This window comes from Solenopsis invicta, chromosome 14 (genome assembly GCF_016802725.1).
Source record: "Solenopsis invicta isolate M01_SB chromosome 14, UNIL_Sinv_3.0, whole genome shotgun sequence".
NCBI lineage: Eukaryota > Metazoa > Arthropoda > Insecta > Hymenoptera > Formicidae > Solenopsis > Solenopsis invicta.
Window position 1 is genome coordinate 19,042,813 of NC_052677.1, and position 14,527 is coordinate 19,057,339.

General features: G+C 39.1%; 1 protein-coding gene across 9 annotated transcripts in view; it reads left to right on the forward strand.

Annotated features, from left to right (window-relative positions):
• LOC105207772 (Down syndrome cell adhesion molecule-like protein Dscam2) overlaps positions 1–14,527 on the forward strand; it is a 118,518-nt gene continuing 103,991 nt past the window's right edge. For 5 of the 9 annotated variants that reach the window (XM_026133999.2, XM_026133998.2, XM_026134000.2 and 2 more), the window contains exon 1: positions 13–659. In XM_026133999.2, coding sequence (XP_025989784.2) covers positions 251–659 — 409 coding nt within the window. In that variant the 5' untranslated portion in view covers positions 13–250. Of the gene's footprint in view, positions 660–14,527 lie in introns of all 9 variants that reach the window. The other 4 variants (XM_026134003.2, XM_039457331.1, XM_039457330.1 and 1 more) reach the window with 3 other exon arrangements.

Genomic DNA, 14,527 nt, shown 5'->3' on the forward strand with positions numbered 1-14,527 from the left:
CGCGGGGGATTACCCGGCGCGATCAGTCGTGGCCGGTGGTGCCGGAGGCCAAAGACTCTCTCATCGCGAGGGTAGTAGACGCGCGTCGCATTTTCCGCCGGACCTCTTCCGCTCTCGGGTATACTTATCTGTGTCCTCCTCACCCTCCCCCTCACGCCCCCGTTGTCCCGTACCTCCGCCGCCACCCCCGTCGCAATCCGCCGCGCGATATCTGAACGTCGCCGGCTTTTAGATCGGCCGCGCGCCGCGTATGCACCGCGTGCACTACTCGCAGCAGCATCGCCGTCACCGACCCCGCGACGACACGCCGCTCGTTCTCGTCGTCGAACACCATCGCTACCGGTTTCCTGCATCGCGCGCTGTGCACGTCGTCGCCGACGACGACGACGACGACGACGACGACGACGACGACGATAGCGACGAGGAGAACGTCGGCGGCGGTGACGACGACGACGACGACGACGACGACGACGACGACGACAACGACGACGACGATCCGGCAACAGCCCGACGGCACCGCGACACGATCACGAGAATCAGGGTGACGCTGAAACAGACGTGCATTCTTCTTCGAGGACTAGGCGCGCCGAGCCGCTCGGTCGAGCGTGGAATTCGACCACAAGATCGAAGGATGCTGGCCCGCTACCTAATCTTCGCAGGTAAATTCTCCTCTGACGCCTCTATTTTTCATACCGCCAGTCTCTCGTGTTACGGGTCGATTTTTCTACATTGAATAAAACGGGAAACCAGTGACGCAAGCATTGTATCGTAAAAAGGATCTATTAAACTGATACTCGCGCGTTACAAGTTCAAATTAAGCTCAAGTTAACAGACCGTTCGTTTCATTCTTCTCTTGATTAAAGTTTTATCCGTAACACGGACGGGAAATGAAAGTTTAGTTAAACAAAAGTGGCGTTACCGGTGCGATCGATGCTCAAAGGAAAAAGTGAATTTAAACGACGGTTCGTTCGAACTTGTTCATTTCCACACAACTGTCGGATTATATTATGTACACGCTGATCCAGGGATTTTGCCCTTTTCACGATAACGCCGTGGAGCTCGTTCCTCGCTCCGTTATACTTGATCGGAAAAGTGCATTTTGATACCGTCTGATGATGGCTCGATCGTTATCCCCCTCTGCTAAATTTTCCTTCATTTCGTAGACGTGGGCTCCCAGCGGAGTCGGCGCTTATTTACAAGTAAATAGCGAGATCGCCGGCACTTATTTAAAAATAAATAGCGACATCACAAAATAAATATTTTATGGCGAAATTTTACAGAGGTTGGAAGCATCTCTCCTCTTCTGCCATCGCGACGAGATGTTGCGCCGCTTTATTAGAAAAACGTCAAAAAAAGAAAACTTTCAAGTATTTCATATACGACCGAGTTTCGCGTTTAGTGTGAAAAAAATTTTCATTTTAACTTTACGATTCGCCGTACACGTGACTTCCGAATAGTACGTACAACAAATCACGTATGCCGCCCTTCCCCCGACTCTGGAGAACTGTCACGTCTCGAATACGATTAAGTACTTAAAGTTCGATATTTGTACGTCAATCAACGGAGCTCGCAGCGGGTCGCAATCTCTCGTTTAGCTTTTCGCGATTCGCGCTGCATATACGTGCTTGTAGCAAAGTGTCCTAGGTGCGGAAAGGCCGCATTATAAAAACCGACTATTCGCAGCGCGATACCGCGGCGCGGCAGCTCGCGACAACGCGCGACGTCGCGAAGCGTGTAATTGAAGCGATCGAAGTGTAAATTTGCCCGGTGTGAAAGTTTCGCGTCGCGACGGAACATCCGTACGCGCTATCGCGACGCCGCCGCCGGTTACCGGTTACCGCACGTCCATACTATTTTCCCCGTGGAAACAATTTCAGCGCAACCGTCCAACTTCCTGCGCGTGTAAACGCGCGTGTGACACGACGTGTGTGCGCGCGTGTTCTCCCGTGTGTCTATACGTCGCGATGTGCTTCGAAAAGTTTCGCTGGAAACAAGATAGAACGGGGCGCGTGTGACAAGCACATGAACGCTTACGGAAATCTAATTCGCGAAGCTACACGCTAACAAGTTCGTCCTATCGTAGATAGGAAGAAGCGATCATAAAGAAGCCTTTGGCGAAACAACTCATAAATGTACTTTATCATAAATGGAATTTTATCAGGTATCTACGCTAATTAGATTTAGACAACGGGAAGATATCACAGGGAGAAAAAGTTCTATACGGGACAACTTAATAATGTATTTTCTACATGAGGAAAATTAGATTGAATGATCCAGCCAAGCTGAATAGTTTCAACATCTATAACTGAGAAGATTTGATAATCCAACAAAGAAATTATGTCCAAAAGCAATTATCAGTATGCTTATCGAATACATTCTTTGCTACATTGAAAATTACACAACAATTACACTGATAGAAAAAAATTTGAAAAAAATTTAATTAAAAAAATTATTTACTCTGTAAGTCCTAATAACTTATTTACTTGCGGTCAAGTTAAAATTTCTTAATTGAAATAATTATATAATATTATACATAAATAAAATAAACAATATAATTTTTCCTTGCAATTCTAGAAAATATTTATTATTAGGTTATTTTTACATTCGAGATAATCAAATTTTTTTTATCTAAAAAAAATAATTTAATTAAATTTAATAATATCATTAGCTTATATGTAAAATCTTATTATTTAAATGTAAAAAATGTAAAAATACAAAATTATATACTTGTAATATATCTATTTATCATAAAAGTAAATATTTTTATTTAAACAGAACAAATGCTTGCGTTGAAATGTATGGTTTTAAGAAAATGCATTTTTTTTTTATTTAAAAAATGTTTTCTCTCAGTGTAATATAATTTTTTTCATAAAAACAGCAAAAGTACGTTACATCTTAACTAGTATGTTTTACTGAAAGATTTAATCTATATTCGATTAATTTTTGCACAAAGTTGTCATGCTGTATTAATCAATTTACCGTGTGCATAATTATAACAAATGTAATTATTTAACTCCTCTGTATTTTCAGATTTTTTTTTGAATCTTGGCACTCAATAAAATAAAATACAATATTCAAAGAAATTAACGTATTGTCCTTTTAAATAAAACAACACAAACGAGTAATCTAATAACAGAGGTGTTAAAAAATTTTTGTTTCCAAGTACAACCACTCGATTCTCTCATCTGCTGAAAATACGAATATTTGAAAACGACTAAATGCGCGAATAATATCTCAATGTCCATTTATCATTATTTATATGTTGTTTATATGTTAAAATCCACGTATTATAGCATTACCGTAAACTGAAACTTTGCCTTATTTAATATCAACAACACAGAGAAGAGAAACATATTTTGCAGCCAAAATTATTCGCGTTGTAATATCGATCATTAAATTACCTCGGTCGTCGGTCGTGCTCGCGAGCGCACTCGAAAATTATTTAGGTCAACGAAAAATCGCGCTCTGCCACGAGTGTATAAAAAGCTCCGATCTCTATGCTCCCATTTATCTCGCTTAAGGACGTTAATTAATCGCGAAAGTCAACTGTACCGTCCGTGTCTCCTTAATAACTCCCTTAATGATACATAAAGACGATAAACTCGAGACGCGTACAAGGAAAAACTATCAATTATACGAGCTCTTCTCGACGTCCTTCCGCTGTACGTTTGTTTGGCAGCAAACGCAATCATCTTTCAAGCAGTCGAGGACCCGTAGAAAAGAAGAAGGGTCGATAACGATCGCGACGCATCTTAAGATTCTTCTCGTTAACGTTCCTACTTTCTTTCGCCTCCGCGCAGAAAGCTTTATATAGTTTCCTGAAGGAGCTCGCCATCGTCGTTGTCGCCGCCGCCACCGCCGCTACCCCCCTCGTTCCGCACTAATTGCGGACAATCCCGGACTTGAAATCTCTTGAATCCGGGAAAGCCTTTAATCTCGACGGCCGTGCCTTAACGATGTCGTCCGTGTTTCGTAGAACGACGCGACGTTCTGAAATTTAAGCGCTCAGGCGAGTGGAAGAGCCACCCTTAATAAGGCTCCTCTCCTTCGCCTGTATCAAGTAACGTTCCCTCCCTTTCTTCATCCTCCTCCTCATTTTTGCTCCTCTCACGCATGGGATTAATGTTAACGTTTAATGTTAATGTTTTTAAATAATAAAGTAAGCGTTTTTTAATTTCAGTCGACCAGCAGAGTCGACTCTAACAAAAATTTCTTGTCAAATTAAAGATAAAAAGTAAACGACCCGTTTAACTAACTTTGCGTTATTGACATTTCCTTTTTTGCTAATATACGTACAACAATGCATTTTCTTTAAATTAAAACATCTTTTAATATTGTAACATAAAACACTCAATAATTACAACGAAAATCTCGATAGACGAGTCGGAAACTTGACGCAATCAAGAATGTAGAAACTACCGAATGATAGATGCCGAAATGCAGAAAGTGAAACCGCGGAAGTTTGTGTGACGTAAACGCGTCTCAAACTTTGACATTAAGTATTTTCAAAGTTCAACAAAACATGTTTTTTTTTTCAATAATCAATCAAAAGTTTGAGAAAAGATCAATCATCAAAACAAATCAACAAAAAAAAGTTTTCTTGTTGTGTGAAAACTTCAACTAGTATTTCTTCAATTCTAAAGCTTAAAATTTTTCAGTTCTTTTTTCTACTTGGACGTTATATCAATTCATATCTAATTGATTAATTATACAGCGAACTGATCTCCAGCCAATCATACATTTTTTATGTATTAAAAAGATGAGATTAACTATTAAACATGAATAAAATATCAGCTTTTTAGTATTTTGGAAATTCGTGCAAGCCATTCTCACTGCTACAACTGCGCTTTTAACATGGATCGTACGGTAGACAGATCGTACTTTTCGGCGGTGCAATAAACGCGCGATATTCGCTTCCGAGGTGACGTATTCAAAGCGCGGTGGCTGCAACGCGCGGGCAGACATACGTGCTGGATGATGAAACCTGCTAATTATTTCTCACTCGAAAACACCGGAAAGGCATGCCTGCGACAGAGTGCGTACATTTTCCACTGCACCGCTATTCAATCTGAAGCTGATATTTTTTTCACATTCGTTTTAGACGCTCACATTAATCTTTTGCATTTCGTAAAATTGTATGAAAAAGTGTAATATATTTTTATAACACAAAATGACGTACCGGTACGTGAAAAAAATAGACTCACTGTTCCGTCATGTACCTATATATTATTATTCTCTGCAGAAAATTTGATATATATATATATATATATAAACAAACATGTAATGTAGGATAAGTTTGATATGTACGCCGCAAGTCAGAAAAAAATAAAAGGAGTAATTTACATTACGACTACTGTGTGGCTTTGTGTCATAATTTCAGTTTTTTACTATTAATATGTCATATTAGAGAAATTATAGTAAGGTGAATCGATATGTGTACGCTTACAGTATTTTCTCGATAGTATTTTCATGTCAAGTATGCAATTTAATATACTTTTCTGTGATAAAATGATGAAAGACTTAACAAAATGTTCGACATAGAACAAAAGTTGAAAGTTTACGTAAGACTGTACCTCACTTGACGGATTGTGAAAACTGACGCATGTGAAAATTTCCTCATTTAACTTTGATTTCGCTCGTCGCGCGGTGACAAAAGTGACCATCGAAATCGGAGCCGGCTATATCGATCGACGAGCGAACGCCCGCGGCCGAAAGAGAGACGCGAGGCTTTCTCGCGCCGGCACGTTCTCCGATTAGGTGGATAACACGGGCCGACGTGACGGGCCTACGCATCCCGATGGGCTCGAATCCCGGCACCGGCTTGAATAATTTATTCGTTATGAATATAAACTCGAGGAAACTGATTCGTATCGCCGTGAGAGCCGGCGCGCGGCGGGTCTAGGTCAAAGCACGAAGCGATGTGAAAAGCGAAGAGAGGAGAGAAGAGAACTCGAAAGCTGCTAACTACGAACCTTCCGATTTCTCTATGATTTCTCTACGTCGTGTTCATCCTACTTGTATTTCCCTCTTATTCGTTTTCCTTTACCTTTCGTCGATATCCACCCTCGCTTGCAAAGGTGAGGATCGAGCAGAGCTTTCAATCTCACGGCTGCCGCTTACGTTCCGCGATCTCCGCGTACGCGTTATTGGAATGCCAGAAGCGCGAAGAAGGGCTTTAGTGACCGATGTAGGTGGAAACGATGATACACACACACACGCACACACACACACGTGATGGATGTATACGATCCGCTTGTAATCTGCCAATCGCACGCATCGTGAATAAGAATGTTCAGATTGAAAAGGACACAAATAAATCCATAATCTTTTGCTCGACACTTTTCAAGCAGTGACATTACTTGCAATCTCCTCGAATGACATCAATATTTTATATTGTCGCTTGTTACAGAGCATTCCGTAACATTGAGTTAATTCAAAAATATATGTATACATCTTTAAAGTTGTAAAAATAATGTACTCGTATAATAATACATTTCCAAAGTTATAATATTATAAACATATAACATTGGCATATATTACAACTTTTCACATTCGTGATAATTCACTCGCGGCTCAAATACCACTACTGTCAGCAAAACATTGTTAATAACAATACTTAATCCGCCTTGAGCAACGAAAAGTAGTAAATGATGGGAAAGGGAAAATGAGAATTTACGTAGCGGCACGAACGCCGGAAACGGCGTGTTCGGTCCGAATTATCGTGAGCTAGTGAAAAAGCGATTAAGATACGTCACGCCGCGCGGGTACAGTCCGGCGCGCGGCGCGCGGCGCGGGAATTCAGCGTTGGCAACGTTTCTTAGCTCCAAAGTTTTACGCGAGCATTTACAATTGAAATTACTCTGTCGTCGCCGCGCGCCGGTGGATTATTTCAGACTGTGCCTGCAAACTATAGCCGCGCGGCGCTCTTACTTCTCTTCTTTCTCGCGAGATTCGCTTTGAGAGGATTTTGTTCCGAGTCATAATGAAATCGCTGTCTCCCACCACCGTTGCGCTCCGCCCCCGCCCCCGCCCCCGCCTCCTCCCTTGTACGACATGACGCCACCGCCGGTTTTCTTTATTACCCACCCTCTGTTGTCGTTCCTCCCCTCGCGTCGCTTGATCGTTTGCTCGATGACACTCGCAAACACGGAGGAGAGCTCCGAGCTCGGAAATAGTCGCCGCGCCGGTTGGTGGTCGACAACGCAAATTTAATAACTCGTCTTTCAACATACCCTTATTCTCTGCGAATAAGCGTCCTCGCGGATTACCATGAGAGCGCGAAGAAGGAAACGAGCTAGGCGGTAGCAACTCGCAGAGCGAAATCGTTGAAAGCGATATCAGCCGCAGCTTTATCACGATCAAACTTTCGGGATCACGTTCGGAATACTACGTTCTCGCAGTGCACTTAAACACTCGCAACAAACTTGTGGCAATTTAGAATGGATGGACAGATACAAGCTTCCGCTCGATTTACGAGATCGACGTAATCTATTCTGCCTCCCGAGGGATCTATTTCTGTCATGAGACTTTGCGTAAATTACTTCTAGTAATTAAGTCTTTTTATAAAAAATTACTTTTGCAAATTAATTACTTAATCTTTTAATTATTCTTTTCATAAATTAATTTATTTTTATTATCTCTCCCCTTGAATGAATATTTTGTAAACTTGATTTATATACATGTGCGTGTACATGCAAGGATAAAAATCCAACCACGTCTGACTATATCGTACCGTTATCTACTTGCCGAGGAAATTTTATAATCAAAAATATCAAAATACTTGTAGCATCTACAATATCGTAATCAACATTCGCGATCACGCGAAGGAAAACAATTTGCCAGCAGATTTTATGCTGCTGTAGCAAAATTAGTTCTATTAGTTATTATACGGACAGCAAAGAGATTACTTAAAAATTCCCGTTGATATTTACTAAATATAACTTTGCTAAAACTATAAATTATTCTGCTAACAGAACAAATTCATCGAATCGCGGGTTTAAACTCGTTTGTATAAGCAATAGTATGTTTGCCCTAAATAGCAAAAGTATTTGCAAAGAATATTTTATTTTACTTTAATAATAAATTAACCTAATTGCAAGGATCGATACACTCAGCCAATTATTTTTCTATTTTAGTAATAAAAACAAATTCTGCTCTACTGACGAATAATTTCTAAAATTTTTAGTTGTGTCAAGGAAATTTTATTGCTGCCACTACTATAATATAAATACTAAAGATAATTCTGCTAGAACAGCAAAATTATTTTTCCTTCGCGCACTAAAAATCGTAGCCTTGAAAACATATACATACATCACTTTTACGTAAACACAAGCTCATCCTGCAATTACAATTTCTGCAAAATCTTGAAAATCAATTCGAGCTCGAGCGAATCGAGGTGCAAACAAAGAGAGACGGCTTTTCATATCGCGCAAACAAAAACCGACGGGTCGAGATTGGAATTTATACGCTGCGATTTATAACGCGATCGTAAATTAAGGCTCGCTAGACGATTTTACGCACGCGGCCGGAACACCCTCGACGCCGTTCTACACCGAGATGAGAGCTTAACGGACCGGACTTGTTCCCCCGCGAAGGATCGTCGATCGCGAACCCTCTTTAAACCCTCCGCGTCTTTAAACGCGCGCGCCAGTTGGCACTACGAGTGGACCGACCGTTCACCTTCGTTCGTAGAGATTGCTTTTCATCGGTGCTTTCGACACGACAAAAGACGCGTGCACGCATCTACTGCGTGCTCAACGTTCGGTAGACTATAATACGTATGTACGATTTAGACGCGCACAAAAAAGAAATAAAAGATCAAATATCTTTAAAGAAATAATTATGTTCTCATTTTAGAAAAACATTATTTTTTCCGTTTTTTCTTCTCATAATTTTTTTCAAGTCTTTTTCATCGCAAAATATTATAGTGCTCAGAAAGAAACGTCAAGTAATTGAACAGTTGGAATTTCTAGATCGAATATTACAGTTGGAGCTTTGCAAACTAAAAGTATGTTTGAATTACTTATTTGAACTCACTTGAGAAATATTAATAAAATTATATATATACAATATATTCAAAATATATATTATATAAATAAAATAAAAATTATTTACAAATAATAGGAAAATAAATAAAAATGTGAAATAACATTGTTTTATAGAAAGATAAGTTTTAAAAGAAACATGAAATGTATCAAATGTAAAAAAATTGGGAAATAAATAATGTTTTTATTTATTCCATACTCGACTTTATCTTTTTCATATTTTCATAACTTTTATAAGTTTGAAAAGAAAAAATGTTTGTTTTCACGTTTCCAATCTTAGCCAATCTTCTTTACTCTCCAAACTATCCAAATTTCAGACACAAGGAATTAATATTACAGACCGATCACTGCTCAAGTTCAAATTGTCCGAACTAGATCTGTTTTTTTTTTTTTTTTTTTACCTCGAACGACTCGAACAAATCGAACGTACAATATACTCGAATCCTTTGTCCAAGCCGTAAAACAAGTTTTAAAGGACTTAACGAAATGTAAAGTGATAATAAAATGGATCATACTTGTGCTCATCGTATCAGCATTTTGTCCAAGTTGAAAGCGCCGATTTGAACGCCGATCTACGTGACGAGCCAATGAAAATTTCCGCGATTGTGCGCGCGAGCGAACGTAGTTAAGATGTAACGCCCATAACGCGGGCAAATTTGCATGGCAATGAATCCATTATACTCGTAACGGCATCGTTCGACCGTGATATCAGGCGAGTTGCAAGGAAAGCGCGGATACGCATGCGGAATTAAAAGCACCCGCGCTGGAACGCCGTAACGTACTTGAAAGCTTCGTGTTATCGGTTATCTTTACGATAAACGTGTTCAACGTTTGCTGGAACGGTACTGGCGTAATAACGGAAGTCACGGTACAAATTTACTATTTAGACATATAAATACTATAAAGCATGCACATTTTCATCAAAAGTTTCTTGATGACACAGCGCTAATTAATTTACCTTTCGTCCGTAGCAGAAATGACTGTCATTGATGATACCGCGAGCGGTATAGATTTAATATGTACACACGCGACTGTTTAGCGACTCCCTTTAGCGGCGAAATTAGCTCACGCGCACGTCGAGTGTTACGCCGTTAACTGCTGAATTATTCCAGGATAAACGTGTTTACATACGTTTAGTTGTACAGCATGCGCCAACGCCGTAGGGGTACTTTAATCGCGCCGGTGAATGAACGTGTCATCTACCCGCGCGCGTTCAATCGAGGATTGGAAATACCGGCAGTCGACCAGCTTGTGCCGATTGTCGCGTCGTAGTAATTACGCCGATGTGACGTAAAGATACCAAAAGGTCAATCCTCGTCGAAAGAATGATTATACGCCAAATGCGTACCACTTGAAATATTTTTTATACTTCGCATTTAGTGCTGTTTTGGATGCAAATCAAAGTTGGAAATTGTAGCTCGCTGTTTTAATCATCTATTATTACACGACGTCTTTCGATAATAACAAATTAATTGTTACAAGTTTTTGTGTGAACATGCTGCGAATAATGTAATTTAGAAATCCGATCTAAAACGTATCTGCGTGATTTCTTAAATCGTATAGTCTTCGAAATATTAAATTTATTAATTAAAATAATTAAAAATATAAGAAACCGTTAATATGTATTTTATTAATAATTTATCAGTAAAGCAATCAAACGTTCAATAATTAATAAATAACAATAAAAGATAAGAACATCGAAATAAAACTGACTCGAATTTATTTTTGTAATAAACATATTTTTATTCATAATAATTACTAGTTTTATTATTATCACTTATTAATCTTACATTAATAGCATTTCTTTGGTAAGAGTTGTGGTGGTACAAATTAGGAAATTTGACGCAGTTTATAAAAATATCGATTTAATTCTTATAATAATTTTAAATATGTATAGGTATAAACAATAAATGTAAAATATTCTACAAGTTCTCTTTTATAAAAAAATATAACAATTTAAAATAAAATTGCATAATTACGTTATTACTTATTTTTAGTTTACTTTTATTTTTGTCACTAAATATTGACTATATGAAGTCAAAATGTTAAATATTGAATCACTACGCATTTAGCACTTTCTCTTAATTGACGCCGGAATGACAGTATGTTAGATGTGTTCCAGAATTAACGGAGCGCAAACAATTTATCTGATACGAGGATTTGAAACTAAGTTTTGACTTTTAATAACTTTTAAATCTCAATATCGCAGAATATCGCAGTAAGTGCTTTAAATTATGGCCCAACAGGAAAGGCTTAAAATTATTTTGAATATCTGCATTTATTCGGATTAGTAATTATAAGCGGATTGAAGAGAGAGAGAGAGAGAGAGAGAGAGAGAGAGAGATGAAGGAGAGAGACGCAAAAGGATGATTAAGTGGCATTATTAAGATCTCGACGGAGTTACGGAGGAAATTGATGTTAGAAGTTATCGATTCGCTCCCCGGGAAACTGATTAGAGCGATTTTCCTACAGCGAAATTGAAATTCGCGGTGCGCTTTAATGTCATTTAGAGAAACTCGCAGGCGTCTGGAATAGCGTTGAAAGAGGACCCTTTAAGGATCCTATTATCCATGGAAATAACGTTGAAGCGTTGCCTACCGAGATCCTATACACTGTTCCCTCCAATTTAAGAGCACGTGTAAGCTAAATTGGACAGCCCTCGCGCGAATGTTTACGCCCGCGTAATAATTACGTAAATATTTATTTGAAGATACAATGCGAGACCGAGTTTTGTAATATTTATAATATTATCCGTAATCTGTGCGGACGTAATGGCGAAACAAAGTCGTGGTCGTGTTGTAAACGTGCGCCCTATATAATCCATTATATCTCAAAGGTAAATATGTCTTCGGGATTAGCCATAGAATTCATCCTCATGTATGTTCTCGTATCTTTAAATGTCCGCGTATGCGATAGTACAGACGGAGAAATAACAAATTTAATTCAAAACTGCTGTGCAATGCGATATTTTAGAGTATTACACTAGTCCCGTTCTATGTATTAAGACATTCGTTAGGTAAACCTCACGGAAAAATGTGATGCTTGATATTTTTATAAAAATGAAGGTTTGTTTGCTCACAACGCCGTGTTGCTCTGAAATAATGCGCTATATTGATATCGTTTCTCTCCGATATTAAATACGCGGCAAAAAAATTCTTGTTTCAAGTAAATGCATTTTCTTCATTTATAATAATGTAAATAATGTTAATTTATTAATGTAAAAAAATAATTACTTGTCGCGATAATTTTTTTCTTTTGATAAAATATTATTTTGATCAAGAAAAAAAATTGCCCGTAATTATTTTTTTGAGTTAATAAAGTATAACACGAGAAAATGTATTTACTTGAGACAAGATTTTTTTGGCCGTGTAAGAAAACGGAATAACTGTGTTAACAGAAAATCAAATGAAATAGTTAAAAACAAAATTTTATTATACAAAAGCTAGATGCAATATTTTTATTCCTATGAAATAACATCGTATCTCGTAACATCAATACCTCCTCCAGAAATCGATGTGCTCTGCCGCTCGTAAATAAAAACTCCCATCCTGCAAACGCAGCGTTTCTTTCGTTTCGCTCCCAAATTATACTGATTGCACTTTGAAAATTGAAATTCACAACCCCGATCGCGCTATGTATAAACGCGGCAACATTGAAAACTAATATTGTCACATCGTCACACGTCGAGCGTCGTGATGCTCGACGTCGCGTGAGAATGGGTCCTTATCGCGATTCGCACGTACCGCCACCATTATCAGCGATGAGGATAAATCAGTCTATCAGTCGCGCTCCTTTGACAGCCTCGGGAAGAAGCTGGAGAAGGAGCAGCGACCGAGGAAGACGGAGTCGCTCGATATCCATTAACTCCTCGCTTTCTCTTGTCGCCTCCTCTCTCTCTCTCTTTCTCTCTCTCTCTCTCTGGGAAGAAGAAGAAGAAGCGAGATAGGGAGGTTATTCCTCGTTCATCGAAAAGATACGAGTTTTATGCTCTTCGAACGACGCGCGTCGCGCGCCGCTCGTTCCTGGGGTATTTCAGAGGTATGATTGTACAACGACAAATGACCTATATAAATGCGGCGAAATTGCATTCTTTCCTTATTCATAGAAAAATATTTTTGTAATCCATATTTTTCCCTCGTGAGATGAATGCGCGTTTGCGATCGTTATAGAAATCTAATACACAATAACAGACTTTTCGTAAGAAGTACAAAACAGATTTTCACAAGTATCCTTCTCTTCTCTTTTCATTAGAATCAATTACATTATAAATTTATCCTCGTATATAAGACGGAATTGCCATTGTTGCGGATAAATTTCCGTTCTTTGCATTTGAATATCTAGAGAAATTTGTACTTAAGAAACAAAGTACAAAAGATTTGGTAGAGATACTTCGAAGGCTCAATCTCGAAAGAGAGCTCGAGAGCTTTCTTTTCTATCGCGATGAGAGACAACGACACCCACCGCCATCCTCTCTACTCGAACCTTTCTTCCGTTTTCCTTGCTTACCTCTAGGCGAGCTTCGCCTCCGTCATTTAATATTCATATCGCCGCTGCCAAGAGCGGTGCGCTACGATGCCCGCGGCCACGGCCGCTCTCGGCGCTCTCACAGAGCCAAGCTTGAAAAATGGACGACGCTTTTGATAAAATACGAAAAACAGTTCCCCTCCGCTCTTCCGCCCGGATCGCCACCGGTCTCTCCTCCTTCACTCCCTATCCACGTCACTTGAGCGACTCTTTGAGTCGCGCGCATCTCTCCACTCACCTCGAAATCGCAAATTGGACGAAACACGACGCTGCAGCGATATATCGCTCTCAGTGTCTGAGCTCGTGGTGCGCTCCTCTCGCCCGTTGAATCTTTCATTACGGAACTCGCTGGAAACTGCCGCGCGCGCGGCCACTACCCATGGGATTGCTAAAACTGAGAGAGCGACCCTCGTCGCACCGTCGCTCTGTCATTATTTCACCCATTAACGACGTATAACGCGAATTCGCTCGAGTCCTGTACAAGACTCTTCCATTTGATGACACTACTGAGAACACAACCCCCTTAATTCCCAAGTAAAAGACTTGATCCTTACGCTTTTTGAGAAACAAACGCGTTAAAAAAAGTTGTTAAAAGTCGTAGGTTATTGCAACTCGAATGATAACTGTTAAACTTGGTTAATTATTAATTATACAGATAGAGGAAAGAGAGAGAGAGAGAGAGAGAGAGAGAGAGAGAGGGGGGGAAGAGACAAAAAACAAATTTTCCATTTATATTGTTACGCTTCATAAAGAAATAAATAGATTAATGTATAAATTCAGGATAGTGCTCATTAAGTACTCTGAAAAATTTTAAAGAACAATTCCTCATACTAAATTCAAGAAAACTTTATATGTATAATCATACGTCTTACTCTGTTTAATTTTTTTAATATAGTCACATAAAGTTTTCATCTTAAATTAATGTGAGAAATTATCCTATAAAATCTTTTAAAGTACTC